Source organism: Lonchura striata, chromosome 5, assembly GCF_046129695.1.
Source record: "Lonchura striata isolate bLonStr1 chromosome 5, bLonStr1.mat, whole genome shotgun sequence".
NCBI classification, from domain to species: Eukaryota; Metazoa; Chordata; class Aves; order Passeriformes; family Estrildidae; genus Lonchura; species Lonchura striata.
In genome coordinates, this window is record NC_134607.1 from 19068911 (window position 1) to 19096132 (window position 27222).

A 27222-nucleotide genomic window follows, 5' to 3' on the forward strand; every position below is an offset into this window, starting at 1 on the left:
GCATCTGCTTGTTCCTGGACAGCATTTCAGAGCTGGATGCAGTTTATCCTTTTGCTGTGTCACTAGTTTCCTGGAGGCATCCTTGTTATGTGGGTGAAGTCCTCCACAAATCCAGCTGTAATCCAGCTGCCTGATACACCCTCTCTCCTCATCCATTACCTTACATCATAACATATGTTATGGTACTACACATTCATTTTTTAAATTTATTTCATTCAATGCATCTAGCCAGTCCTATTTGGAATACAGCTACACTGCAAAGTCATGAAGAGATGCTAGCTTGATCTCAGTCAAGATAACCAGATGTGTACAGCTTTGTGCTTATTCTAGTGTTTCTAGATGATTCCATGCAGACCAGTGTGAGAATATCTTGTGATGCATGTATTCATTGTGTTCATGTATTTTGACAGGTTTGATGAGATTTATGCAATGTCATTTCAGCATCCATGTTCTTGTTTTCTGATCTCATGTTAAAACAACATTTGACTTCCACAACAGCTTTTGCCAAAGGCCTCGATCCTGCATACCAGGTGGACAAAGGAGGCAAAGTAAGATTCATGGTGGAGCTAGCAGATCCAACAGTGGAACTCAAGTGGTATAAAAATGGCCAAGAAATACGACCAAGTGCAAAGTAAGTGATTTTAGCATATGTGAGCAATAAAATGGATACACATCTACTCCCTTGATAAATGTGGTGCCTAGATCTATCTCTTTGCTCAGGCTGCACCAATTTTACTGATGAATTTCATGAGATGTGAAGAGTACGCAAATGATGCTGTGTTGCTAAGGTCCCAGTAAAGTGCACTGTAGGCTAAATGTAATATAGATTGTCTCCTTTGTCTCAAGACAAAAGTCTTGGAGATCCTCAAAAAAATGTGGTGCCATTTTCTACTCAGTAGTTTTCAAAAATGAGGAAGCACTGCCAGTAAATAAATCACTTGTCCTTGGTCCTGTGTCTGGAGGTGGACACAATCTTTCTACAATAATTTTGTGTTAAGAGCAGAGATGTTGACATCACACACTTACCCAGCCAGCTCATAAACCCCGGGAAAAGGGGTTTGAGTTTTATCTCATCTTCCACTACTCTGCTAATACCCTGAAGTCAACAGTCTGCACCATCAGTCATGAGCAACAGGTCTAGTGTACACAAGCTTCTTCACCTGTACCACCTGCACATTGGTTTATTCTCTGGCTTTTCCTAGAGGAAGTGCAGGTGCAGACATATAGAGCAGGGCCTGGAAGTTGAGCCTAGTCCTTTTTGTGGGCACAACCAGTAGAAAACCCCATTCCATCCCTGAGGAAGATGTGTATAACAATGTAATGTTCCTCAAAGGTTTCTCAGCAGCACGAAGTCCTAGACAATTTTTCTTCTGACTAGTTAAAAAATATAATAATTAACAAAAGGCCTTTTTAAAAAATGAGGCAGATTTCCTTCATTCTGTTGAAATCAATAAAGGATTTTGGTTAAAATTCATGATTGACAAAAAAATGGATAATGGAGTACCTTCTGTTTAGCCCCTATATCTGGCATGAGCAATTCAGAGGTGTTTTGCAAGCAGCTCTATGGATTCCTCTCCAGCAGGAGGGGCTGGATTGAGTGCTGCAGTGCATTTCTACCAGGCTGCTGAAGCAGCTGTCAGATGCTAATGAGCTTTGGTCATTACAAACCTGGAGCAGATCTAAACTGGTGACATAAAGGTGAAAGGCTCCATATCCCATTACCAAAACTCCATATCCCATTACTGGTATCTTGTGCCATCTGGCTTACCAATAATATTAACCTCTTAACTCTGGCTATTATTATACTTCACAAAAATGTTGGAATGAGTGATGGTGTCCTCTTACTGGTTATTTTCAGCTTTACTCATCTAGAGTTTCAGACTCCATTTTATTTGCCATCATTTGACTCCAGTTTCTTTTTTTTTAATTTCTTCTTTTCATAGCACCCAGACCTGGGATCTTGGAACAAGCCAAAAGCAGCTCATTATCACTCTACACCATAGCTCATTTTTTGCTATGAGTCTATGACAGCTCTGTTGAAACTCAGAACTTGCTTCCAAGGACAATTTTCCCAGTACTACACATACCCCAGAGGTTTTGCGTCTAAAAATCCCTACAGCACTTTATACATAAAACAAAAGGGGTCCAGAAGTTTTGCTAATGTGTCTTTGCTGCATTCCTATCCAAACAGATACATTTTTGAGCACAAAGGTAACCAGCGAATTTTATTCATCAATAACTGCACGATGACAGACGATGCTCGCTATTACGTAACAGCTGGAGATGAGAAATGCTCCACAGAACTGTTTGTGAGAGGTAACTATGTCAGCTTAATGCTGTTTCACCTGCCTTAAATTTACGGGGCTTCTTTGGCTGCAACAGAAAAGATCAGGGAGCATCTGGTTTGGTATATTTTTGAATTTGCATTAGCAGCTGTTAGGATCACTTGGTATTTCTGTGATCCCTGGCCATTATTTTTTTTTCATCCTGTAGTTAGCAGCTTAGTGAAAAGCCTGAAATGGGGATACAGTCAGCTTGGTACTGTGCATTGGATCTAGTGGGGCTGTGGTGCCCTTCAAAATTTTAAGCCATTTTGGTGTCAAAGCACTGGCTTCCCCTAACACCACACTTGGTTCCTGAGGACTCTGATATTGTCCAGGTGCCCTCAGGTCAGGCTTCTTCAACTCTCTTTGCTCCCATGGTGTTGATTATCAAAGAAAAACAGGTATAAATATGAACAAATGTCACTTTTATTGAGCAAATTTTCTACTAGCATTCTAAGGAGCAAGAACTTTTCTGATTTAAGGCAGAAAAGGCTGCACTGATACTCATATTAGAACTTGAAAGTAATGCTGCCTTCTAGATGATTTAGAAAATCTCTTTCTCTTGGTTTTCCTTCTCAGATTGTAAATCTGTAATTTTTTCTTTCCAAAGATCCTCCGATTTTGGTGACCAAAGGCCTGGAAGATACCAGCACCTATGTTGGTGAACGAGTAGAGCTGAGCTGTGAAGTGTCTGAGGATGATGCAAACGTGAAATGGTAAGACACACTTTGAACAACTTCCATGAAAATAAAACCCAGAAGCTTTTAATTGTGGACAAAATTGTGGGCAGCTTTTCCTAAACAAATAAACCTGAAAATTGTTAAGAAAATCTCAATAAAACCTTATTCAAAAATGTAGCAACACCAAAAATACCCTTATACATTAATGGATGAGTTTGTTTAACCTTTTCTAGTGCCTTATAGTCTTGTAAAGTCTTCTCTGGGAATTTCAGTCTATGGAAGTCTTGCATAGGACTTCCTTTGGAAAATAAAAATTCTTTCCTTTCCCTTAGGTTTAGAAATGGTGTAGAACTTTCCAATGATCCTAAATCTCGGTATCGGATTAAGGTTGAGGGTAAGAAGCACACTTTGGTCATAGAGGAGGCTGCCAAAAATGACACTGCAACTTACTCAGTAATGACAACTGGAGGGCAATCAGAAGCCAAGCTTTCAGTTGACTGTGAGTATCCTCTACCTTGCTCTCAAATTCATATGCCACAGTGTGCTGGCATACAGAAATGAACAATTTTCTTGCCTTTCTCTGGGGGTTGAGAAGGAGACTTAATTTCCATAGCAATTTTTTTGCTGTGAATCTCCAGAAGAGTGACCTGCCTTCAGACGCTGTTTCCAGCCTGCTTGTTAACTTCCTGTCACTCCATTAAGACAGAAAACAAACCGATCCATCCAAAGGTAAAATAGATTAACAAGGTGAACTTTCAAGGGAAGTATCTGCTTTCCTTCAGACCTTTCAGGTTTTCACAGGAAGGCCAAAGCTAGGAACAAGCACATGACTGTGTAGTCCTCTCAGCTTTGGTTGTGCAATATCTCTTTAAAGTGCTTATGTCTTTAAAGAAAATGCATCTGATCCATCCTCTGAAGTTATCTTGCATTATGCATAAATGTACATTTTTATTTGTAATACTCATGCTGCTCTGGGCATTTGGTACAAACTGGCACCCTGACCAATTCATGCTGATTTATTATTAAGTTGGAAACTACCCCCCCATGGCTACTGAACTCCATCATCTTTCTTTAATACATCTGCTTCTGTGTTCCTAAGTGAGACCTCTGAAGATATCACTTGCACTAGAAGACCAGACTGTGAGGCTGGGACAGGAAATCCACTTGAAGTGTGAGATATCTGAGAATGTGGAAGGGAAATGGTACAAAAATGGACAGCTGATTGAAGCTAGTGACCGTGTAAAGCTTTATCACAAAGGAAGGTAAGCCCGTTGTGTATTGGCTTGGCTTTTGGTGGAATGACACTGTGGAGTTGTGCCAGTATGTGGTTACCTCACTAAAAATTATCTGCTAATCAAGCCTAACCTCTGTCTCTCAAGACATATTTATTTTCGTAATTTTAAAAGCCATGTCTTCTTGCTTCCTTTAATCTTGTGTATTTTGGCTGTGGAGGACAATAATCAAATCCTTGATCCACCTAAGTTCAAGCTACTGATTCTTCTTTCCATTGCTGTTGCTGTTGGTATGGGATTTTAAGCAGAAGAATAAAATTATTGTTAGACATTACTAAAAATATACAACTCTTTTTCTCTTTCCTTTCTATACCTCTTCTTCTCATAGCTCCTGTTTTATCAACTGATAAAGATAGTCCAAAAAAAGTCAGAATATTCCCACAATGGGATCACCTACATACTTTTTCTTGAGCAACCAAATTGTAATTTAATGGCAGCAGCATAGAATCCCTGTGTAAAAGAGATTACACTCCTGTATTTTCCTTGTTCTGTGTTCAAATAAACAATATTAGAATTGGTTACTTTATTTGGTGGTTGTCTCAATAATATTTTGTACAAAGTACACGGTATTTAATTGCCTAAACTACTACTAAGCAACAAGCACAGGATTTTTAGTCAGTAATTTTTTTCACTTGCACAGAGCTCCTAAAATTTTCACAGATTTTTCCTTATAGCTTCAAGCAGTGTTCAAAAATAATTTACACAGATTTCTTTCTCAATTCTTTTACAGAATCCACAGATTTGTTATACCAGTTTCTGCTGTTGATGATGAGGGGGAATACATGTTTGTGCCAGATGCCTACAACATTAATATTCCATGCAAAGTACATATTGTGGGTAAGTATACTGCACAGTGATCTGTATGGAACATCTTTCTCTGACCTTTGGAAATTAAATGCAGTGTGAAATACCCCTGATCAAAACCACTTTGTATCCTCTGAGCGGGCATCCACCAGAGAAAACAGACCTGCAGCTTTAGCAAAGTGCAGTTGAGCTGCTGGGAGAGTTCTCTGCCTGTGCTCAGGATCTGCTCATAGTTTATGTGCTGGGGGGAGCTCCTGGGGGAGGCTTCTTGAGGCTGAGTTCCTAAAGCTAAACCACTATAAAGAGTTCAAGAACTGGCTTGCTAACATTGCAAAATGTGATTTAGTTTGATAAGAGAGTAGTAGAATGAGCACATATTTACCTATCCATTAAATGCTGTCTCGAAGGAAAAATTCTTCTGCCTAGCTTTGATTCATCTGGCAAAGCAGGAGGCTTGTTAGTGATCCCAGCCCTCCAAACAAAAATAAAACAGGGCATTGACTATTCCCACAGCAATACCTCACCACTTCTAACTCCAACCAGCAGCTTGGAGGTCAAAAGAACAACAGTATAAATGACCAAAGTTTTAGAAAACGTGGTTTTTAATTTAACCTGAGAGATGTGGGATATGTGTATTACAAAAACTATTGGTGGGATTTAGGGAGAATCAAAAGGGAAGTGGTACTAAAGGGGAATGACCACTGTTACATTTCTAATATGTTAAAAAAAGTAACAAGAGGATATTAATCAGTTGTTCTCCATACACAGAGTGCATAACAAAAGTGAAGTTTCTTGTTTCCAGGAAAGGATTAGAGTTTATAAATTTTTAAACTGCAAGGACAGTGAAGGATGAATCATGGTTAGATGTGCCATAAAAAAGCCTACAACTGAAATTCCCCAGAGCCACTTAGAGGAAAACGCTCTCAGAAGTTACCTGAATATACATAATTCTGCCTCAGGGAAACAGTTGTTGGTTTTTTCATATGGTCTTATTATTCCAAAATGTCTATGGTGCCATGATTTCTTTTTCATCAGGGAACTATTCTTTAAATAGATTTTTCTTCACAAGTTTTCTTTAAAACAAAATTCAGTTGCTTAAAAATACCAAGAAAATAAAACATAGAGCATGTTTCTGTGTGTTGCAGACCTGTGCCAGGTCACTGAGCTCTCAGAGCAGTAGCTACATGTCTAACTTGGACACTCTCTCCTTTTTCAGATCCTCCTAAGCTTCACCTGGATGGTCTTGGGGAAAATAACACTGTGACAGTAGTGGCAGGAAACAAACTACGACTTGAGATCCCCATCACTGGTGAACCACCTCCAAAAGTCTTTTGGAGTAGAGGGGACAAGGTACATTGTCATTGTAGAGGTTTCTTCAGCTGAATAAGGAGCCTTTTCCTTTCAAAAACATAATCTTTAGCCTTTTGAAGACATAGATTTTAATGGCAGAAAATAAGGGGGAGATGCCCTATTGCTCAAAAAAGAAGGGTAAAACGGATAAATATTATTTAGTATTTTTTGGATCTTTTTAAGAAAAGTCTGAAAATAAGAAGGAAAAAAATGAGTTTACTATTAAAAAAATAGTAAAGGAGAAGGATATATGGGATGCAGAAGAACAGCTGTGAGAATTTGCCAAATGGCTATTTCTTCTATACATTCCATGCCCAGAATGGCTGCCAGGTTTTGGGAGGAAGCCATGATATGGTCTGGTTTTGGAAAATGAATGATACATTTTAATGGAGTTGAAGTCTCAAATGAAACAATAGGCAATGGGGGTCTTGCATCTGGTGTCTTAATGCAAAAATTTTGCTTAGATCAATCCCTGGCTCTGTAAATACCAAAATAGTCACTTTTTCACATTTAAATTTTCATTGTGCAATGTAGAAGCTGGGACATTTTGCCACCACTGCTCATATCAAACTTATCTGGTCAAATCTGTGACCTCTATTTTTCAAATATTAATTGTAGTGTCACCACTGTGGTCCTGTCCAAACAGGGAATTATTCTAGGAGAGCTCCTACACATATTCCAAAATATGTGACAGCATTTGAAATCCATGAGGAGAAACTACTTATCATTACAATCACTCTGACCTTTAAAGTGAATTACTTACTTTTGATCTGACTTTTGGAAGAATCAACTATTCTTTTTCCATCAAATTAATAATATGTCGTGTTGGCAAAAGTGTGCTCCACCTCAAAGGAGAAGCCTAATGCCTCATCCTTTGTGATGCAATGGCTTAATTGAGTAGTAAACTAGTAGTTATTAGTAGTAGTAAAATAGTAGGTGCTATGTTTTACTTATTTTAGTTATTTTGTCAGTTTTCTCATTAGATGACTAAAATGCTGAGCTTTGGTGTGGTTTTTCTTACAGTTGCTTTAATATTTTTGTTGAAGAGACCTGTACTACTTTCAAATTTTGATTTTTGAATATTGTGACTCTCAAATCTGGAAAATATGACTTTTCCCTCTGCTCTCTGTGGTTCCTAGATGGTCACAGACAGTGGAAGAATACGGGCAGAATCATACCCAGACAGTAGCTGCCTGGTCATTGATGCAGCTGAGAGGGAGGACTCAGGTCCTTTCAGAATCACTTTAAAGAATGAGGCTGGAGAGGACACAGCTCTAATCAACATTAAAGTGGTTGGTAAGTCATGTGAAACAGTGCCCATGAGCCATGTCTTTCATCACTGTGGAAGGAACTCAGGAAACTTCCATTTTCCTATTTGTCCCCATTGCCTGGTGTGGAACTGGGATGCAAGGGTACGAAAGCTGGGTGTTACTGAAGGGAATAGGAGCTTGGAAGGCATTTAAGTGGGAGTTGATTATTGCTGCTGCTAGGGGCCAAATTCTCTGATTGCCTCAGGCTGCCCTTATCACTCCTGGTCCTCCACTCCCCCTGTGGCTATGGGCTCTGTCTTGGCACATGCCCTTGAGAGCCTCTCAAGTGTCTCAACCGTGCAGAAGACCTTGGCATTCATCCATTCTGAGCCACCAGCCACAATCCACTAAATTTCTTTTTCCCGCTCTCTCTCCTCATTAGGAATTCCTGCTGCACCTCAAATACTATTTAAATTTGTTTCTTATTTGGCATTTTTAATTTCAACTTAAAAAAAAAGAAAAAAAAGAAAGATTTTTTTTTTTTAATAATATTTAATTTGTTTACAACAGATGTTCCTGATCCTCCTCAGGCACCAAATGTGACTGAGGTGGGTGAAGACTGGTGTATTATGACCTGGGAACCTCCAGCAAATGATGGTGGATCACCCATTTTAGGTACATACTATTTTTTTTTTGGTGGTGACTGTCTAATACAGACAAAAGAAGCAAACACTGAATAGGATCAGAGTTTAGATCAGGCCCTGGAAAGTGGCACTTGGAATATCCAGTAGCTAGAATGTTCTACCTATTCTGACTTTATCAGATACCTGTTTTTCTAATGCTCTGAGAATTTTCATTTTCTATGTTGTTACATTATCATGTCCCCTACTTGAAAGACAACCTCTTATAAAACCAAACTTGGCATTTTTAGTAATCTGTTTGAATGTTGGAAGAAATTTCAGAAACAATTTACTGGATAAAATGGTATATCTTTTAATACACCAAACAAAGAGGAAAGTCAGAGGGGCCCAGATGTCAGTAGAACCAGACCCTTTTCACTAAACACAGCAGTCTTCTAAGTAAAGTCAAAAAAAAAGCTCATATATGGCTATGAAAGCAAATAGGTGGCCATCAGATAGCTTGCAATAATGAAAATTATCACTCTGAAGCTAGAAGGGAATATTGAGATGTATCCAGGTAAAAAATTGTCACTGGGCAGTCAAAAAATAGACCTTTTATTACTGGCCTTTATGCCATCACTTATTATCATAAAATCTTTTCTGGTCAAAAGGATATTTCATTGAGAGGAAAAAGAAACAAAGCTCCAGGTGGATGAGGCTGAATTTTGAACTGTGTAAGGAAACAACTTTTGAGCCAAAGAAAATGATTGAAGGTGTTGCTTATGAGGTCCGTGTGTTTGCTGTCAATGCCATCGGCATGTCCAAGCCAAGCATGCCTTCCAAGTCCTTTGTTCCTTTAGGTAAGTAAACAAGAGCAGAGATAGGTATGCATTTAGAAAGTAACCATTAATATGTTATTAAAATCACCTAATTATATTTTTTTATTAGTGTGACAGCTAGAAGGCTTTGTCATTCCAACAGTGACGGGCTAACTCAGTGGCCTTTTCATATAAAGAAACAGATTTTCAAACTATTGTGACAACCACAACTCCCTGTAAAAGAAAGGTCTCCTGTTCTGTAGATCAACAAACATTCCCCCCTGGCTCAGCAGCACCCCAAGAATGCAGAGGAGGAGGAAGGAGGGGGCTGTTACAGCTCCAGCATGCTCCCTTCTTGCCAGACGTACTTGCTGAGGTAGAATACACTGCTCACAGCTTCTCTGCTCTACCAGCCACAGCTGCTTGTCCTTCTGTCTCCTCAGCAAGAGGAATTTATTTTCCCTGGGTCAGGCTGTGAGCAGATATGAGATGAGGTGAGATAGCTGCTTTTTCCTAGCATGGTCCTAATTGGGAAAGACGTGCCAGGGATGATAGGAAATCATCCTGGCCGGCAGGATAGCCTGTCACCTTGATAGTAAAAGGGTTTTAAAATCATGGGGATTTAGGGTTAAAAGGAAAATTAAGCTTAGTAAACCCTAAAAAAATAAATACCCTAGGTACATGAAGGCCTTGTACCTTGAACTGCACCTGTGTAGCTAGTACATGATAAACGATATAATTGTTAGATGTGATGATTGTTTAGTAATTAAATATAATTACTGTTTAATCATAAGAATAATCATGAGAAACTGTGGTCAGGGGCCTAAGAAAGATCACGAGAAACTTGTGCTTGAATAAAGTCAATGTATACAATAGAACTATACAATAGTTTAATAATTAATATGTGTTATATAACGATAGAATATTAAATACATTCAGCTCGAAAGCCATGTCGGAGTCAGATTTGGGTCCAGACCCCTGATTCCCAGAGCTCTCAATAAAAGCACCTGCAGATAATCATATCCCGTGATTAAGTGTGCTCCTGAACGCTAACAACCTGGGATACTGAGCTAGAGCAATACAGACCATAAACGTAAGCCTTTAGTGGTAACAGTGTTCGACCTTCTCCCCGCTTGCTCCAGCTGTTACCAGCCCCCCAACCATGCTGGCAGTGGACAGTGTGACTGACACCTCGGTGACGATGAAGTGGAGGCCACCAGACCAGATTGGGGCGGCGGGGTTGGACGGCTACGTGGTGGAATACTGCTTTGAAGGAAGTAAGTGAGAACACCCAGGGTACCTGACTCACAGGGAAAGTGGGTGAGACTTTCTTCATTTTTTCTCTACAGGTATCAGGTGCTCTGGCTGTCAGGCAGACACTAATCAGGCAGAAAACCTCAAGGAGCAGGGTTTTGTTCAGGCTTCCTTTGGTTTGTATTCCAGATGTCACCCACTGACTATGGTTCAACTTTTCTTGCACTTGATTTGAAGTCCAAATCCAAAGCCATTCAATCTGCTGTAGTGTACCAAGTACTGTGCTAATAACTCCCCTTTTTCAGACACTAAATGAGAGTCAGGGCAGTAAAGAGTTCATTGGTGGATAAAGGCATTGGAAATAATGAATGGCTAAAGGTGTGGCCCCAGTTCATTCTGTCTGGGTTTTAGGGACAGGAGGTTCTCAGTGTGGTAATCTCTGTGTTGCCAAGTTACTAACTAGCTGCTTCAAGTGCCAGCTGCCAACACTGAGAACAGCCTCTCCAATAACTCCTGTAGAAGTCATCTAGGCATGCAAAGTCCATGTCTAGATCTTTAATTTCTCCAACATTTCAGTGCAGTTTTGAGGATCTTTAACTATGTCCATCTAAGACAAAATTATATAAGAACTGAAGGAGGAAGATAAAGAGACTGAATTAACTTTTGAGAGTAAAATAAGAAGGAACAGGGAAATAGAAATTATATTTTACAACTAAGAGTCTTTGGTGATCAAGCAGCAGAAACTTAGTATTTTCCAGCACATTCTCTCCTGAACTTACATCAAATGAAGCCTATTTTCAAAAAATAAATCCGCCAGCACCTGGGTAAGTATCAAATAGCCTGGAGTGGTATGTGCAATACCCAGCCTCTGTGGACCAACATATCAACTGCAGCAATGTTGTGGACGTGGATGAAGGGGACACAGTTATCTTCAGCCGCTGCTCCTTGTGTTCCTGCAGAACAACTGCTGTTGCTCTTAATGGTGCTGTAAATCAAGTGAGGGGCTGAACACCTTTTCCACAGAGGCATTATTTCAATTAAAGCTTTTTATGAATAGCCTGGAGACAAAAGGTAGAGGACAGAATCTGTCACTCATGCTGTCACATGTTTCAGATTCAGAAAATCCAAGAAAACAGTAGGTCATAAACGTGGTCAGGTGCGACAGCACTCAACTCTGTCTCAGGCAAGTGGGAGAGGGTGTGAAGAAGAACCACTGGCTTTTCTCAGGAGCACTCAGCATCTTGTAGTATTGAGATGAATATCTTTAAGGAGCAGGACTGCAAGAGGCTCCGAGACCCGGAGAAGAGTACCTGAAGGCAGACTCAGCTGGAATGGTAGGAAGGGTTTTCCTTGTATATTGGGAGGGAGCTGTGGGAACAGCTCAGAGTGAGTAAGCATGCAGTCTTCCATCAAGACAGTGTACTTATTTTGTTTCTACTGCACAGGCCAGGTGTAGGGGAATATTAAGGGGACTGTCAATGTGAGGACTTCAGTGTATGCTGTATATTATGCTTTGTGTAGCACTGGGTAGAATAGAAGGGAAAAGTTAAAAGGTGCTTCACATTGGAGTATGTGATATGCAAATTAGGTGATAAGAGAGGATGAGAAATACAGACAGGTTAATTCAAAGTATAGCTTTGAAAAGGAATCTTCTAAATCTGTCTTTAAAGGGCTATTATACAGAAGAACAATAAATACCTATTAAATGGAACAAATTCTTTACTTTTTTTTCCAGATAGGTTTTAAACATGAAGATACAACAAAATGACAGCCAAGTCTGTCATTTTACTGTTACCCACCTCAGTTAAAATACAATGGGTACAATGTATTTTACAGAGTTTGGAGTGTTTATGTATATCCATATATACCTCCTATATATGCATATACATCTGTATATACACAATTGACATTATGTATATATGTTATGAAGATGCTTTGGAAGCAGCAAGATAAGTAGAAAATACCAATTTTAAAATGACAATTTTAAAATACCGATTTTTAAAGTCATGTTATTGGATTATTCATCTTTTTCTTTCTGTTGAGTTGTTTTTTTCCCTTTCTTTCAATATCTTAGTGCCTCTTTTTTCTCAGCCCTGTTCTGACTCAAACTAATTTTTTTATGTAATGTTTAATAACTCTTGTTAATTTCAAGATACTTTTTATGACTGTCTATATTCATTCTGCTGCTTTTTTCTCTTAGTTATCTGTTTGTAAACTCATCTATATTTACATCCTCCATTCTTTCATTGTTGTCACTGAAGTAGTTTACAAGAGGGGTGTTTAGAGTCTTCCTTAACATAGCAATCATTAGGAGAAAACACAAGCTGACAATAGGAAGGCAAAAAAAATATATGAAGATAATATTGAAAAATAATGTATCATAAACTTTGGTTTGGTTTTGCAATATTGGCAATTCCCTTTAGTCAGAACCACATAACTTGATCAATGTGGTGAATTCTTGGAGTCCTTAACTATGCACTATTTCATACATGTTACTAAAATGGAGCCTCATCATGAGTATCTTGATCCAGCATTGCATAGGTGTGAATAACATGAATATTGAATATATATATATATATATATATATATATATATATATAGAGAGAGAGAGAGAGAGAGAGAGAGAGAGAGAGAGAGAGAGAGGCCTAGTTTACAATATCCAACTTTGGCCCTCCTGCTGTGGAGATGTGGAGCAGACTGAATCCTGTTGACACAGGAGAAGTCAGTCCCCAGTAAATTGTGCTGCTGACCAGTTCTTGTGGGGCATTTGGAGGGCAGCCTGGGGAGCACAGCCTGAATGCTCCCCATGACAAAATGTTTATCTGCCTGTAACAGGCTGTTGTACCTGCAGATGATCTATTTTTATAGCCGGTAAATAAGTACTTCAGAGAGTTTCTGTTGGCTGAAATCTTTGCCAGTATACTCATCCAGGACCATGCAAAAATACTAGAATAGTATTTTTATTATCCCAAAAATAGCCAGCTCCAGGATTACAGGAAATCCAGGGCAGCGGTAACTTTGTTCAGGAAGTAAAGCCTTAGGGTTTACATCATATCTGTCATCATCCATGGGTCTGGTCTTCTTTAATCTTCTATCTATGTTCCTTCAGCTAAATGTGTTCTTTTCCTCTGTTTCCTCCAAGTTTTTTCCAAGACCTTTTTTTCTGTCTCTCTTACTCAGAATTTATCTCTGATTTTTTTAACTCTTCTATGATGTGTTTTCTTCTCCTTCTTCACTTTTTCTCATCATCATTTTGTTTCATTTCTCTCTTCCAAGTGTTCCTTTTGTCTCTTTCTTTTCATATTTCTAGGGCTATTCTGGAGCCCAAAAACTCACAGAACTTTATATCCTCCTCTTCTTTCATCCTTTATCTTTCCTGTGGGCATCAAATATAACTGTTCTGTATCTAGATGCCCTCTTTCCATCTCTTTTCTCCCTGCAGTCTCCCTAAATATAGGTTCTCTAAATCTGTAAAGCCCAGCAACTATCTTTGCATACTTACTAACAGGAATTGCTAACCACTGACAAAATTCTCCATCTGTGTGAAAGTGGGTGTCTCTGATTAATTTTAAAGATGGATTCTCTCAAGGTATATCGACAGATCTGTCTGAGGACTTGGGGGAGCCACCTTTTAACCTGGAAGGTACAGTATTCCACAAAGGATATAAGTCTTCTTTAATGAAGGAAAAACTCTCTTCATAAAAGTAAAGATAAATTCCTGACAGTGAATTTTAGGGGCAACAATCTACAGAATTTTCTGTAGTATAGATGTAAAGGGGAGGGGGAGATATTTGGGAAACAGTCAATGATTGAAATCCTTTTCTGCTGGAAGCTTGAATGAAAACTTAATATCTAAAAGCAAGAAAATGTACCACAGCACTACGCTCTAGTTCTGCAGGGCTCTCCAGTTCATAACAGTTCTCTTGTCTTGCACTCCTGTGCCCAGGTGCTCAGCACAGCAGTGTTAGGGCAGTCTGTGCTGGGAGGATGGGGTGGATAAGAAAGTCTGGTTTGTAATTGAAGCTGTTCAAAAGACTGTGCTGTTATGATCACTCTACGAATTTCATGCAACTACCTGGGGGTAGGATTAAAAATCTGAGAATGCTGTAATTATGTGAACAATTCTGACACAGCCTTCCTTTTTTTTAAGGTGTGAGGAGAGATGGCATTTCATTGCAATGTATAAATAGTCTCTGTTTATCTTATCTCTCAGTTATACTTTCAAGGGTACTCAGTACTGATTGAAATTAATTGCAAAACACATTTCTCTTCAGGGAAGCTGTTAAAGCAATGATGAGTGCTTTTGGAAATATATTCCTTGTCCCTCTTGTTTTATTCTAGCTGAATTAAAAACTCTAACAAGTTTTCTCTCTGGTACACTTAAATTATAGACATATTCTAATAACATTTGTATAATTATATAAAGATATAAAAATATATGAATATACAAATATATAATCAGCAGAAACCCTTTACAGTTTGAAACATTCTCCCTACATATGAAAATGCATCTACATTGTGTTACAGCATAATTAGAAAAACAAAATATAGCTAGTAATAAGAATCTAACTAATCTACTACTGTTCTGTAATTTTCCTCATCCATGCTGTGGATGTATTTATAATTCCCTATTCTTTGCATTTGTCCTCTTCCCCTCACTTCCCTAAACCAGCTGATGAATGGATCGTGGCTAACCCAGAGCTGACAGACAAAACAAAGTTTACCATCAATGGCCTTCCAACTGGCTCAAAGATCCTTGTGAGAGTAAAAGCTGTGAATGCTGCTGGTGAAAGTGAGCCCAAGTACCACCCACAGCCTATTTTAGTCAAGGAAGTGATAGGTAAGATCCCGCTGCCTACACTTACCCACAAATATATCCTGTTTCCATACTAATACCTGGGGTTTTTTTTGAGGCTAATACTTGTTATTGGTAACTGATGATATGGCCTTACAAAGCCATTGTGTGGTGGCTAGAAATCAAGAAACTGTCTTTAAAAAATTTCATAATTTTGTTTCATTTCTGAGCTTTTATTTCTCAGTTTTTCAGGGCTTTTTTTTTTCTGCAGAACTTGAACCTGATGGTAGGTTTTTTTTAGTTCTTTTATGCTTCCCACCAAATCCTACCATTGTAGCATTTGATGTTATAAAAGCTGATGGTGTAGTGGATGCAATGCTGGGGAACCAAGAAATGTAAGACACCTCACTCATTAGTCACTTCTGGGAATTTTAGACCACACTGTCTCCTTTTTATACTGATGCACACCATGCTGCCTTGGTTAGAAAGGAAGATAAGTACTCAACACAAACTTTTGTTTCGTTCAGAACCTCCAAAGATTCGTCTACCAAGACACTTAAAACAAACATATACTCGAAGAGTTGGAGAAACTGTGAATCTTGTTATTCCTTTCCAGGTAAGAATTAAAAACAATGACAGAAAAATTATTTTTGCCTTTTTTTTTCCTTTCTTAAAATTTTTTCTTGATACTTCTCTTTTTAAGTGATTCCTCTGTAATTTTGGCCAGTGAGCTAAGTTAAGCACATGTGGAAGCACTCTGAAGTACAGAGGTGCTTGAAAGTTTTTGGTTCAATGTCTCAAATAAATTCTTTTCAGCCAAGTAATGAATTGGGTAACTCACTCAGACAGAATGATAGGTCATCTGTCATCCAAAAGACACTTAGAAATCTTCACAGTAGGCATTGCACATGAGACAATTGCACAATGCAAAGGGGTTGCACTGAAAGCAGTTAAATATAGGTATCAAGAGTGGAACAGCAGTATTTAATAACTTCCTTGTCATGAGAAGAAAAATGAGGGGAAGAGCGGGCAGACTGCAACTGTTAAATCCCTGAGATCACAACTGTAATATGACTAGTTTTATAATACATAGCATGTTTTCCCACAGCTTTGTGTTAACCTTCATTCCCACACCTTTTAAACTGAAGCTGCCTCTCTCTTTGTGGGGTCCTTCTTCGGAATAAAAGAATTACGGCAGAATTCATTTCTCTTTCAAGTCTGCACATTTTAAGATACTGGGTGGGCATAACTCAGCTTCACAGAGGCTGTTAAAAGCCTCATAAAAGCTTGATCAGCAGTACACTGCAAGATATATTTCTCTTGAGAAATTAAAGGAATATTTTATGGTTATTCTCTAAGATAAGGTGTTCAAAATGGTGTGAGATAACCCTTTTCAGACAGCATCTGCAAACTGTTTGCCTGTGAAAGGCAAATCCCATGGCAAAGCGGGTGAAATTCACTCTAATTTAAGTACCTATATTGGGCACTTAGACACACAAAAAATGGCACACAAAAGAGATCAATCCAGCCTTCCTAGCAGCTATTACAACTTCTTTTGCAATGAAAGGAGAGATTTTAGGATCCCTGGAGGTTGAATCTATTACTTTCCTCTTTCACTGGCACTGTAGAGAATGCAAGCACTTCCAGAGAGTGAAATACTTTTTTCTATATTTTCTGTGGGTTATTTTTTTATCCCTTTTCTTTCAGAAAACAGGAAATTATTTGTCAAATTTAGCCAGAGAGACAAATGTCCAATATAGCCAGAAATTGCAAATATTTTCAGTCTCCTGAGCAAAAAAAAAAAAAAAAAAAAGGGAAAGGTGAATTTTAGGTGAATTTGTATGATTGCATCTCTAAATGGTATATAATTAAAAAAATAATTCTATTTCTTTCAGGACAATTTTTATTTCCTGTCTGGGAAAAATGCAAAATAAACCTGTTTCCTTCTCTTCCCTTTTCTCTCCAAAAAAATCATACAAAAATTGTTTCCTGGCTCCTTGCAGGGAAAACCAAGGGCAAAAGTATCTTGGGAGAAAAACGGTTCTCCAATTGACAAGAACGACATCAACATCCGCAACACGGAGCAGGACACCATCATCTTCATCCGAAAGGCAGAGCGGGGGCACTCCGGGGAGTATGACATGAAAGTGGAGGTGGAGAACTTGGTGGACAAAGCTACGATAGATATTCAGATCGTTGGTATGTTTGGAGAAATGAAAATAAATCCAGCTGTTCCAAGGCTACAGGAAAATGGGAACGCCTACATCTTTCTTGGCAGTGATATCTCTCCATGTCCAATTACTTGGCTGTAGATTTGTGGTCTCTCAGGAAACCTCCATACACCATACATTGTTGGAATGTGTCAGCCTCATTTTTTCTCTGTTCAGCCCCTCATGTTCTTGTCTATCCAGGTTGCAAGATTTTTCCTGTTGAGTGGTACTCATAGACAGTAATGGTACCAAATTCATAGTAAGTTTGTCACAAATGCAGCGTGGAAGAAATCCTAAATACTGAAAGCAGGAAAGGGAGGAAAGACAAGAAAACACATTTATTTTTCATTTTTACCATCCATAATAGGCAAAACTGGCAGCACAACTTTATTAAATGTACTGTAATTCTGACATGCCTTCTCTTTGGAAAGTTTTATTTTGCAACCACATCTTTCTTTTGGCTTTTTTTTTGTTTTGTTTGGGTTTTTTTTTTTTTTTTTTTTTTTTTTTTTTTTTTTTGTTAAGAAAGAGAGAGAAATCAAACTAATTGTAAGATGTGTGTGGGAAAAAGATAGAGAAAGCAAACAGTAAAATAAGTCATTTTTTGTTGCAGATCGCCCAGGCCCACCAGAGGTTGTGACGATTGAGGATGTCTGGGGAGAGAATGTGAATTTATCATGGAAGCCACCAAAAGATGATGGCAATGCTGCCATTACTGGGTACACTATTCAAAAGGCAGATAAGAAGAGTATGGTAAGTAAGAAGGAGATGTTTAAAAGCTGGATGTACTCATGAATTCTCCCTTTTAAAACCAGAAAGCTTTACATGCTTAAAAGGATGTAGGTGGACAAAGCACTGATTTATCAGCATTTGAAAAATCTCTACAGGATCCTCTAAAAGCTCTAAAAAATCTCTTCTTCACTAAGCCTAGAAGTAGAAATATTTTCCAATTATTCCAAAGAGGAGGACTAAAAATGGGAAGGATAGGTGTATTTAAGAGAAGTAATTCTGCATTTTCCCTGTGCCTCAGGAGAGAAAATAAAACCTTAAAATACTAATTCTGAATTCAGTAGGCTGCTACCAGAACAAAAGTGTTCCATTGCTGCTGTTTTCAAACCTGCAATGTCACACTGTGTAAGTTATTGCCATTCCTTACTACCCATGGCAAAACAGTACAGTCCTGTAACTGCTCTGAGATTTACAGATGAAAACTGCAATACAGAAATACTTATTATTTTCATTAAACTAACAGAAATTGTACACTTTTTTAAAAGATGGTAATCAGATATAATAATTACTGCAAATTCAAACACTGAAAATCTAGGACAATATTTAGGGAGATGCCTTCTCCAAGAAATTCACTTGCTGTCCTCTCCTAACCCCCACATTAATATTTTGATCTCCATCATGGTCTGATCAATTCATTCTTATGCCACTATTCTCCCTCCCATCCTTTTTTTGGTTGTTTTTTTTTTTCTTCTCTTTCTCTTGAGACTGTAAGAAGATATGGTCTCTGGTACAGTGACCAGAACAATGTCCCCTCTAAATTACTGTGATAAGGAGAAAGTAACAACAGCAAGCAGCATCTAGTGTTCACTGTGAAATGGATCATTCAGGTCACTTTTCCTTCAGGTCACCGTATCTGTGGTGGTGCATTTTGCAATTTTGGCACAGCTAGTCTTCTACAAAAAACTGTTTTCCCAAAGGAACTTTAGCTCTTAAAGCTGACCAAATATTAATGCAAACTGTGGTACAGGGTACTCAGCACAAGTTCATCTTTAGAAAAGCAAGAAAACTATTTAGGGCAGAGTAAAGAAAAGCAAAAACTTTGCTGTGGTCATATTGCACTTTATATTAATTGCATTTTTAGCATTAACCTTTTTCATCTCAGACTGTTGTTTAGTTATTGTGTAAGACAGAATTCACACATCCTGTTACTGCTGCAAGATTAAAGCACTAAAAGCCACTTTGCCCATCTTGGCATTTAGATATCAGAGCACCAAGAGCACAGAACTACATTTCTCATAAAAACTCCGCCTGTGATAGAGAGGGCAGGTTAGTGCAGTGGCCTCTTGTGAGTGCATATTACTGCAGAACAGCACATGCTACTGCCTTCCCCACAGGAATGTAGTTTTGTTATCTGCAACTGTGCCTTCTCTGTCAGCAGTGGGGATTAGGAATGAGGGAGCCTACCCTGCTCACACCACACAACCTTTGTAATACTGCAGTTCCTAAAATGAACCCTTCCAGCTCTAACAATTCACTAGGGCTCACCTTCTCTTCAGCCTTCACTGTTCAGCAGTGAGCTCTGCTGTACTGCCATCATCACTCATTTCATTATTAATTATTGCTAGCTGCATTCTATTCAAAGAAGAACCTACTGCCAGACGCTTGATGATCCTTCCAGTGGATGTCTGGGCAGCACAGGGTGCTGGGGGGAACTCACCCTGTGTGTCTGTGTTGCCACAGATCCTCAGCTGGGTAATAATTAGCATTTGCTCTATGATTGTAGAAGGTTGATCAGTTGTTTTATTCTATTATTTTTTGCTATATTATTATGCTATACTCATTAAGAAACTCAGTAACCCTTACTGCTACTCTGATACGGCCTTGACCTAATTGGTTAATCCATCTAAACACTATCTAGTGTCTAATCAAGAAATCACCCTTTGGTAAACTCCATGACACATTCCACATGCACACAACAGCAGGTGCAGCAAGTGGAGATAAGAATTGTTTCTCATTCTTTTCTCTGCTTTTCTCACAGCCTTCCCCAGGAAAATGCCTGGGAAAGGCTGTGCCTGCTCTCTGTGGCCAGGGAGCTGCTGCCCCATGTCTGTGCCTTTCAGGAGTGGTTCACCGTGATCGAGCACTACCACCGCACCAGCGCCACCATCAACGAGCTGGTCATAGGCAACGAGTACTACTTCAGGGTCTTTGCTGAGAACATGTGCGGCCTCAGCGAGGATGCGACCATGACCAAAGAGAGTGCTCTGATTGCAAAGGATGGTTAGTTAACTACCCACGCCTCGTCAAGGGGGAGGGGGGTGCTCAGAGGCTGGAAGGTGACTGGAGGTAAAGGCCGTATCTCTAAACATTCAGAGGCACTCCCAGCCCCAAGCTGAGGTCCAACAGCAAAGGCATTTCCTATTGAGATGTCTTGGTTTGTCCACATAGCTCAGAGTCACTGCTTTTAATCAGGACTGGGACATTTCTCCTTTGATCTGACACTTTCTATGGTCTTGGATCTCAGACTCAGGTTACCACTGGCACATATGCATTGACAAGAGCTGGAGAGGAGTAAAGCAGCTGCTCTGTTAGAAGCAGTGGGTCACTGCCCTCCTCTGGAGACTTGGCATCAGCTGTGCAGGCACTCCCTCCTCTTCAGGCAGGATGCAACAGAAAAACATATGCCCTGCTTCACATCTCTTGAGGGTGGGGTTGGGCAAATTCTGATTCTGCAGTCAAAAATCCTGACATTTCAGATGATGTCAGCTGGAAATGGTACTGTAAACTTACACCCACAAAACTTGCCTATGGAAAGGAAATTCTAAAAACAAATAGCTTACAGGAAGAAAATCAAAGCAGTTTGCCTGAAAGGAAGGAGTACACGATGCAGAGGACAGAAAACCTGTAGAGCCCACACAGCCAGATTGAAAGACTCTGGAGTCATGAACAAGAAAATAGCTCTAGGAATTCTTTTTCAGCACTGCTTACTTGCCCTTCTCATGTGAGCAAGTATCAGGCCTAAGCTGCACTGAAGTTAGTATTAGAGCTTGAATCAGCTTTAAGTGAAGCAAAGCTGTGTAATGATACCTGTGCACAGGAATAGATGTCTGTCTGGCTACCTTAAATGCCAGATGAATGTTTGGCTGAAGAGGATTTGTTGGTGGTAATCTCTTGCAGAGTGAAGATAAACTGGCAGTGAAAAAATACATTTTACTACCATGTTTTTCTTATTCAGAAACTGCATCCATTTAGGTATCTGTTGTCAGTGCACTGTTTAGAGCAGAACAAAAAATAGATTTTCCGGTATGGGGACCATTTATAATCAGAACAAACTGAAAAAATAATTGGCAGAGTGAATAAGGCTTGCCAAAGACAGGTATCCTGCAGTACATGGGTTAGGATCCTGCTGTTTAGCAGGGCATACAGACACAGAATGAACATGATTTGTGTGCCACCTGCACAGGAATCAAAGAGAAGCTCGCAGACATCAATGCCAGACTGTGACCGAGGGCTACAGTGACTGTGCAGACCCACCTCCAGCCTCCCATGCAAGTGCAGCTACTGGAGTCACGTTGGTACCTAAAGCAGTGCAGATCAGAGCTGACTCTCTGTAGCCATTTAATGCACTTGGGTGTTTAGCTACCTGCCAATGCTCTTTTTATAAATGTTTCATTTTCCCTTTGTAGGTAAAGTCTACAAATACCCAGTTTACGATGACTTTGACTTCAGCGAGCGGCCGCTGTTCACTCAGCCCCTGGTGAACACGTTTGCTGTCGCTGGTTACAATGCCACCCTGAACTGCAGCGTCCGGGGCAACCCCAAGGTACAGCACAGCTCTGACAGCAGAGCTTAAAACACCAGAGAATTTAACCTGACAATGAAAATTACGTGCCACTTTCACCATTTAACTCATGAGCCAGGCTGAAGGCTAACAGACAGGTGTGGGTTCTAAAGTACAAAAACAAAGGAGCTGCTAACCTGTGCTACAGGCACTACAATAGTAAATGCACAGGTAATTCAGTGAAGGGGCAGAACCTCAGGAAAAGGCTGGGCTTTGCTGGAACTCTCACTGACAACAGCTGTACAGTTAATATATCAGTTAAAATTGTTAATAAAATAAAGCCATACTTATTTTACAAAGAGCTAATTATTCTCTAAGTAAGCACCCTGTAGGAATGCTCTGGGTGCTACGTTGTTTCTCAGACCCACTGCATGATGTACCTTGCACTTTCTTTTGACTTGTGTCTTTTTGAGATCTTTTTTTCTGGTGTGAGAAACTGAACTGGCCTGGTAAAATGAGAAATCTGGACTGCTGTTCACTCTTCACCTTCACAGTTTCTGACTGCGCAAATTACCGTGGAAAAATATGTTTTTCCTATTGTCTTAGAGTAATTGGATGTCAAAAGCTAATCGTCAGCTGTTTGGTATAATTACACAGTTCTTGTACTTATAACAGGCTTGTACTTATGACTTTAATTAGGTGATAAGGTCTGCACTGAAAAAAAAGCGCTAAAAATCAGATGTATGATGCAGACAATGCTTATTTTTAAGATTTAGTTTCCTTTCTATCACTACTTCATCTGTTTTTTATCATTTCTGGATTACTCAGCTTTAATTGAACACCACAAAATAGGGGATAAAATATTTCAGTTCAGGATTGTGCATTTGGACTTTCTTTTTGTTGTTGTTGTTGTTGTTGTTGTTGTTGTTTGGTTGTGGCTTTTTTGGTTTGTTGTGGTTTTTGTTGTTTTGTTGTTTGTTTTTTTTTTTACCACAGCCCAAAATAACGTGGATGAAAAACAAAGTGCTCATAATGAATGACCCAAGGTACCGGATGTTCAGCAACCAAGGTGTCTGTACCTTGGAGATCCGCAAACCCAGCCCCTACGATGGAGGCACTTACACCTGCCGAGCAGTCAATGAGCTGGGAGAGGCAGAAGTGGACTGCAAACTGGAAGTAAGAGGTAATGGCTTTAAAACATTGCAAACACCCTCTTTTGCCTGAGCAGTGTCTACAGAGATGAAAGGATGCAAGGCAAGTGCAAAAGGGAGTTCAACTTTCCTGGATTAAATCAATAGAACTGTTAGGGCAAAATAATACTGGTTACTTTATTTTGGTTTGTTTCCATTAATAGAAAAATTTTATAAATTTCAGGTAGTTTAGAATTAACTGGGATACCATGAATGGCTGGATAGGATGACTAATGAATAATCTCAGGACCATATTTTTCAGAAAATTACTTCCTAGGAGATGATTTGGTTAATATTTAGCTGGAATAATTCCCACCAGTCTTCCTTTCAACTGTGGAATAAACTAAGTGTTTCTCAAAAAAATTTTTATAAGGTTATAAGTAAGGAAAGCTTCCTAAAGCCAGCTGATGGGAAGTGTCTAACTAAGAAATTCTGAGGGAATTTAGGTGACATCAATATGGCTTTAATTACATTACCTCCATCATTTTAGTCTATAATGAAAACCACATTTAAATTTTTTATGGATTCCATTGTGTTTATTTTGCATTTCAGTTTCCATTTTCTGTATTTTCTGATGTATCTTGTCCCCAGCTCAGATCTGCCTGCAAGAAGACATTTCAATAGATGTTTGGTTTATGTTAAGTTGAACACTTAAATAATGTAATGTAATGAAAATATGAATAATGTATTTTTTAGATTTAGTTTTAAGATACTGTCTTTAAAAGGTGATATCTTCTTCCTGGAAGTAAGATTCCTTTCTTTAATCACAATCAAACTTTCTATTTCACAGCATAACAGAAAACTTCATCACCTGAGAAGGTTGCTTTGTCTTTGTTTTTATACTGAAAAGCCAAGTTATGTTGCTAAGTGAACACAGCAGCTGAAGCTTAGCAAACCAGGACAGGCTCAGCGTTTGCTCTAGGCAAATATAGCAAATTACTCTTAAACAGCCAGAGTACAAAGACATCATTACTTCTTTCTCTCTTCTCCTGACCTACATGTTGATTTATCATCCTCTTAAGTTTCCCAGACTGTTTGTTCATTTAGGAGGGCTCCCCAGATGACCGCTCACCATGCTGATGCAGAGCAGAGACCTGCAGATTTCTGACTCACTGGAAATTAATTGCAGTGTGTGTGTGTGTTTGCTTTCTTAGGTACAGCTTTAAACTGGTTCAGCTTTATTCCAGCAATTCAGACTACCAACTCTGTATTTGTAAAATGATGAGATAAAATTGAATGTTGTCTGAATAAGAATAACAAGCTCAAGGCTCTGCTGCCTATCTGGTGAACATAAAAGCTATGGTGCTATTACTACATATAGTAGGTTTGACTTACTAGTAAGTCATGCTAGAGAGCTCTATGCCATGCAAGAGTATTTATTGTAGCAAGCTATGTTTCCTTATGCTGGCTAGAATTACTTTTAGCCGTCCATCTCTGACATATCAGAGAACTTAAATTTACCATGCTTATATAAATGCTCAGCCCCAAAAGCATCTGAAGAGCCTAGAATTTCAGAGTGTGTGTAATATTGGAATATTCTGGCTATGAATATAATCAGTATGCTACAATTTTATACCTTTTAGCCATTTTCTTACACTATTTTAGGTGTAAAATTAACCCCCCATGTTGGTAAATAAAATGCTCATTCCCTGAAAATGTTTTAGTGATACATATAAGCACAATTAAAAGAATAAAAACTTATTCTGCCCTCATAAGAGGTTTTTCATGTGCTAATGTTATTTCAGAAATACAACTTTTGTTCTTTGGTTTTAAGTTTTGCTGAGTGAATTTAAAGATGGAAGTTACGTGACCTACTCAGTACAATTACACATTTAGTGGCTTTGTTTTTTAAGTGTGTTTGTGTAAAAAGTTATGTTATAGATGACTCTTTCTCATCTATCTTAAAAGATAATAACATATGCAGAATCTCATTACATAAAATACTGTATGTATATTTTGAGTTTGTTGAAGTAGATCTCTAAATTTGGCTCTAAATATCCCATTACAAGCACTAAAAAACTGATTCCTTATCAGATTCACTGAGGGCAATGGAAAGAATTAGATAAGGTGCTGTGCCTCTTTTATAATGGAAGAAGCAGCTTTGGAGAACCTTTATCTTAGAAGTGAAATAAAGGTTGGTGATCACTCTAATAATAGGTTGGTGATAGCAAAGTTGCTGTATAAGAAATTTTATTTTTAAAAGGTGCTAAGATCAACTGGGAAAATTTTCAAATGCAAATAAATACCACTATAAATATTCTAATTCTGCAGTGATCTATCATGGAGTAATTAACCCAGGAGAACCACTCAGCTTGGCGGGGGATAATCAGGTTTATAATGCGCGTACTCCTCTGGACATTCCATTTCATTCCCACCCTCTCTTTCCACATGCAAACACACTTTCTGCATGCAAAGTGTGTATTTCTTTGCTTTTTTTAGGTTACACTAGCTGGAGTCTCATGGCATACATTGTCTATGTCACATGAGAAAAGAAGGCCAAATTAATCAAGAAAATATCCAATCATATGGGTATTTAATATCAGAATTACCAAAGTTTTAGACAAATTTCATAAAAGTAGATGTATCTATAAAGAATATATTTAATTACTGTGAACATGTTAGACCACAACACTTAGTTCTTTCCAGGAGAAATATGCATTTCAAATACACCAGCTCTCAGTTAGTTTGTAGAATTACTGAAAGACCAGCAGTATCATAAAGTCATTTGCAGCACTTAAAAGGTATTCTTTATAGCAGATTACTCTTTGGTTACAAATTAGTGCTCAGAATGATTATCCAAGCTTGAACTTAATCAACCAATTTTAAGGATGAAATCTTGATTCAATTACTTACAAGAAGAAAATTTTGCTTAATTTATTTCATTTCTTCTAGAGCTTATTTTATTCAAGTTCATTTGGACTCAGAAAATTTGACTCCTTCTATAGAAATGTCTTTTGCTTGCAATCTTGCCCAGATTCAGAATATTAACAGTGCAGTTTTAAAATTACAGATGCCCAGAACTGGTCTGCATTGTATTATGCATCCAGACTTATGATTTCAATCCTAAAACATGCTAGGAAACCAGACTGCATAATGTTTCTGCAGCTTTTTGAACTACTGAGGTATTTTTCTTAAAAGGCTACAAATACATAAAAGGTTCAGTGCTTTTATAGACATACACATAGATAAGTGTATATGAATGGGTGTTTTATAGAGTCAAAATGTTTAATTAAACGTAAGGGCTCCTACAGAGTAAACAGCATGCTTTAGTAATGTAAATATGGATATATGACCAAGTACATACTATAATGCACAGGTATATAATTAGTCTGTACTTGATTATTTTGCCTTACAGAGTTTCAACATATATATATATATATTCTTCAGTGTTATGTGTGTGCCTTTTTTAATTACCCCAGTGGAAAATACTATATATATATATATATGTGTGTGTGTGTGTGTGTGTGTGTAGCTTCTTTGAAGCTACATTTGGACACTTTTATCATAAATATAATTTGGTTCCAATCTATACTTGAGACTAATTAGAAGTTTTTATAGTTACTTGTACCTATTAATCTAGATTTTACATATTAATGATAATTTTGAAGTGGAACTGGATCCCTACCTTTTACTCTTCATGTGCTTCTATTCCCACATATTTTACATGACTAAGGATTAAATTATCACTTTGACATAATTGTAATAATTTCACTCAACATTTTCTCTCCACTTTTGTGTTTGCAATTAAATTGTTACTTCTCTTTCTCTCTCTCCCTTAGTTACACAGTAAGGAATTTTGAATGTATATTGTCATCTAAGGTAAGCTTTCATATGGTTCTTGCATATGAAGCTTATGTCTGTTTATAGTCATACAATGTCTGCCTAGTATGGCATGATTTTCATTATTACACAATGAAAATGTCTTTATAAGTTAGCAGCATGATGGTTTTAAGGCACACAAATTCAGATTTTAGTAATTGCTTGTTTCGATAATTCTCAGTAGTACTTCCCATATCTTCTAATGGTGCATGTTTGAATGGAATTTAACAGTGCATGATTTAGCATGATTAACTAGCACAAATAAAATGCAAGTAATAAAAAGAGCATTATGTATTTACAGCAAGT

At 38.3% G+C, this 27222-nt stretch overlaps 1 protein-coding gene across 1 annotated transcript in view; it reads left to right on the forward strand.

Annotated features, from left to right (window-relative positions):
- MYBPC1 (myosin binding protein C1) overlaps nt 1-26897 on the forward strand; it is a 44504-nt gene extending 17607 nt beyond the window's left edge. The window contains exons 11-32 of the mRNA XM_077783110.1: nt 499-631; nt 2192-2316; nt 2935-3040; nt 3337-3503; nt 4104-4266; nt 5027-5133; nt 6317-6450; nt 7590-7746; nt 8271-8375; nt 8992-9180; nt 10281-10415; nt 10488-10568; nt 13967-14035; nt 15065-15232; nt 15715-15803; nt 17191-17386; nt 18011-18150; nt 20247-20406; nt 21813-21949; nt 22904-23090; nt 25369-25427; nt 26877-26897. Coding sequence (XP_077639236.1) covers nt 499-631; nt 2192-2316; nt 2935-3040; nt 3337-3503; nt 4104-4266; nt 5027-5133; nt 6317-6450; nt 7590-7746; nt 8271-8375; nt 8992-9180; nt 10281-10415; nt 10488-10568; nt 13967-14035; nt 15065-15232; nt 15715-15803; nt 17191-17386; nt 18011-18150; nt 20247-20406; nt 21813-21949; nt 22904-23090; nt 25369-25427; nt 26877-26897 — 2828 coding nt within the window. The remainder of the gene's footprint in view (nt 1-498; nt 632-2191; nt 2317-2934; nt 3041-3336; nt 3504-4103; nt 4267-5026; nt 5134-6316; nt 6451-7589; nt 7747-8270; nt 8376-8991; nt 9181-10280; nt 10416-10487; nt 10569-13966; nt 14036-15064; nt 15233-15714; nt 15804-17190; nt 17387-18010; nt 18151-20246; nt 20407-21812; nt 21950-22903; nt 23091-25368; nt 25428-26876) is intronic.
- The last annotated feature ends 325 nt before the right edge of the window (nt 26898-27222 follow it).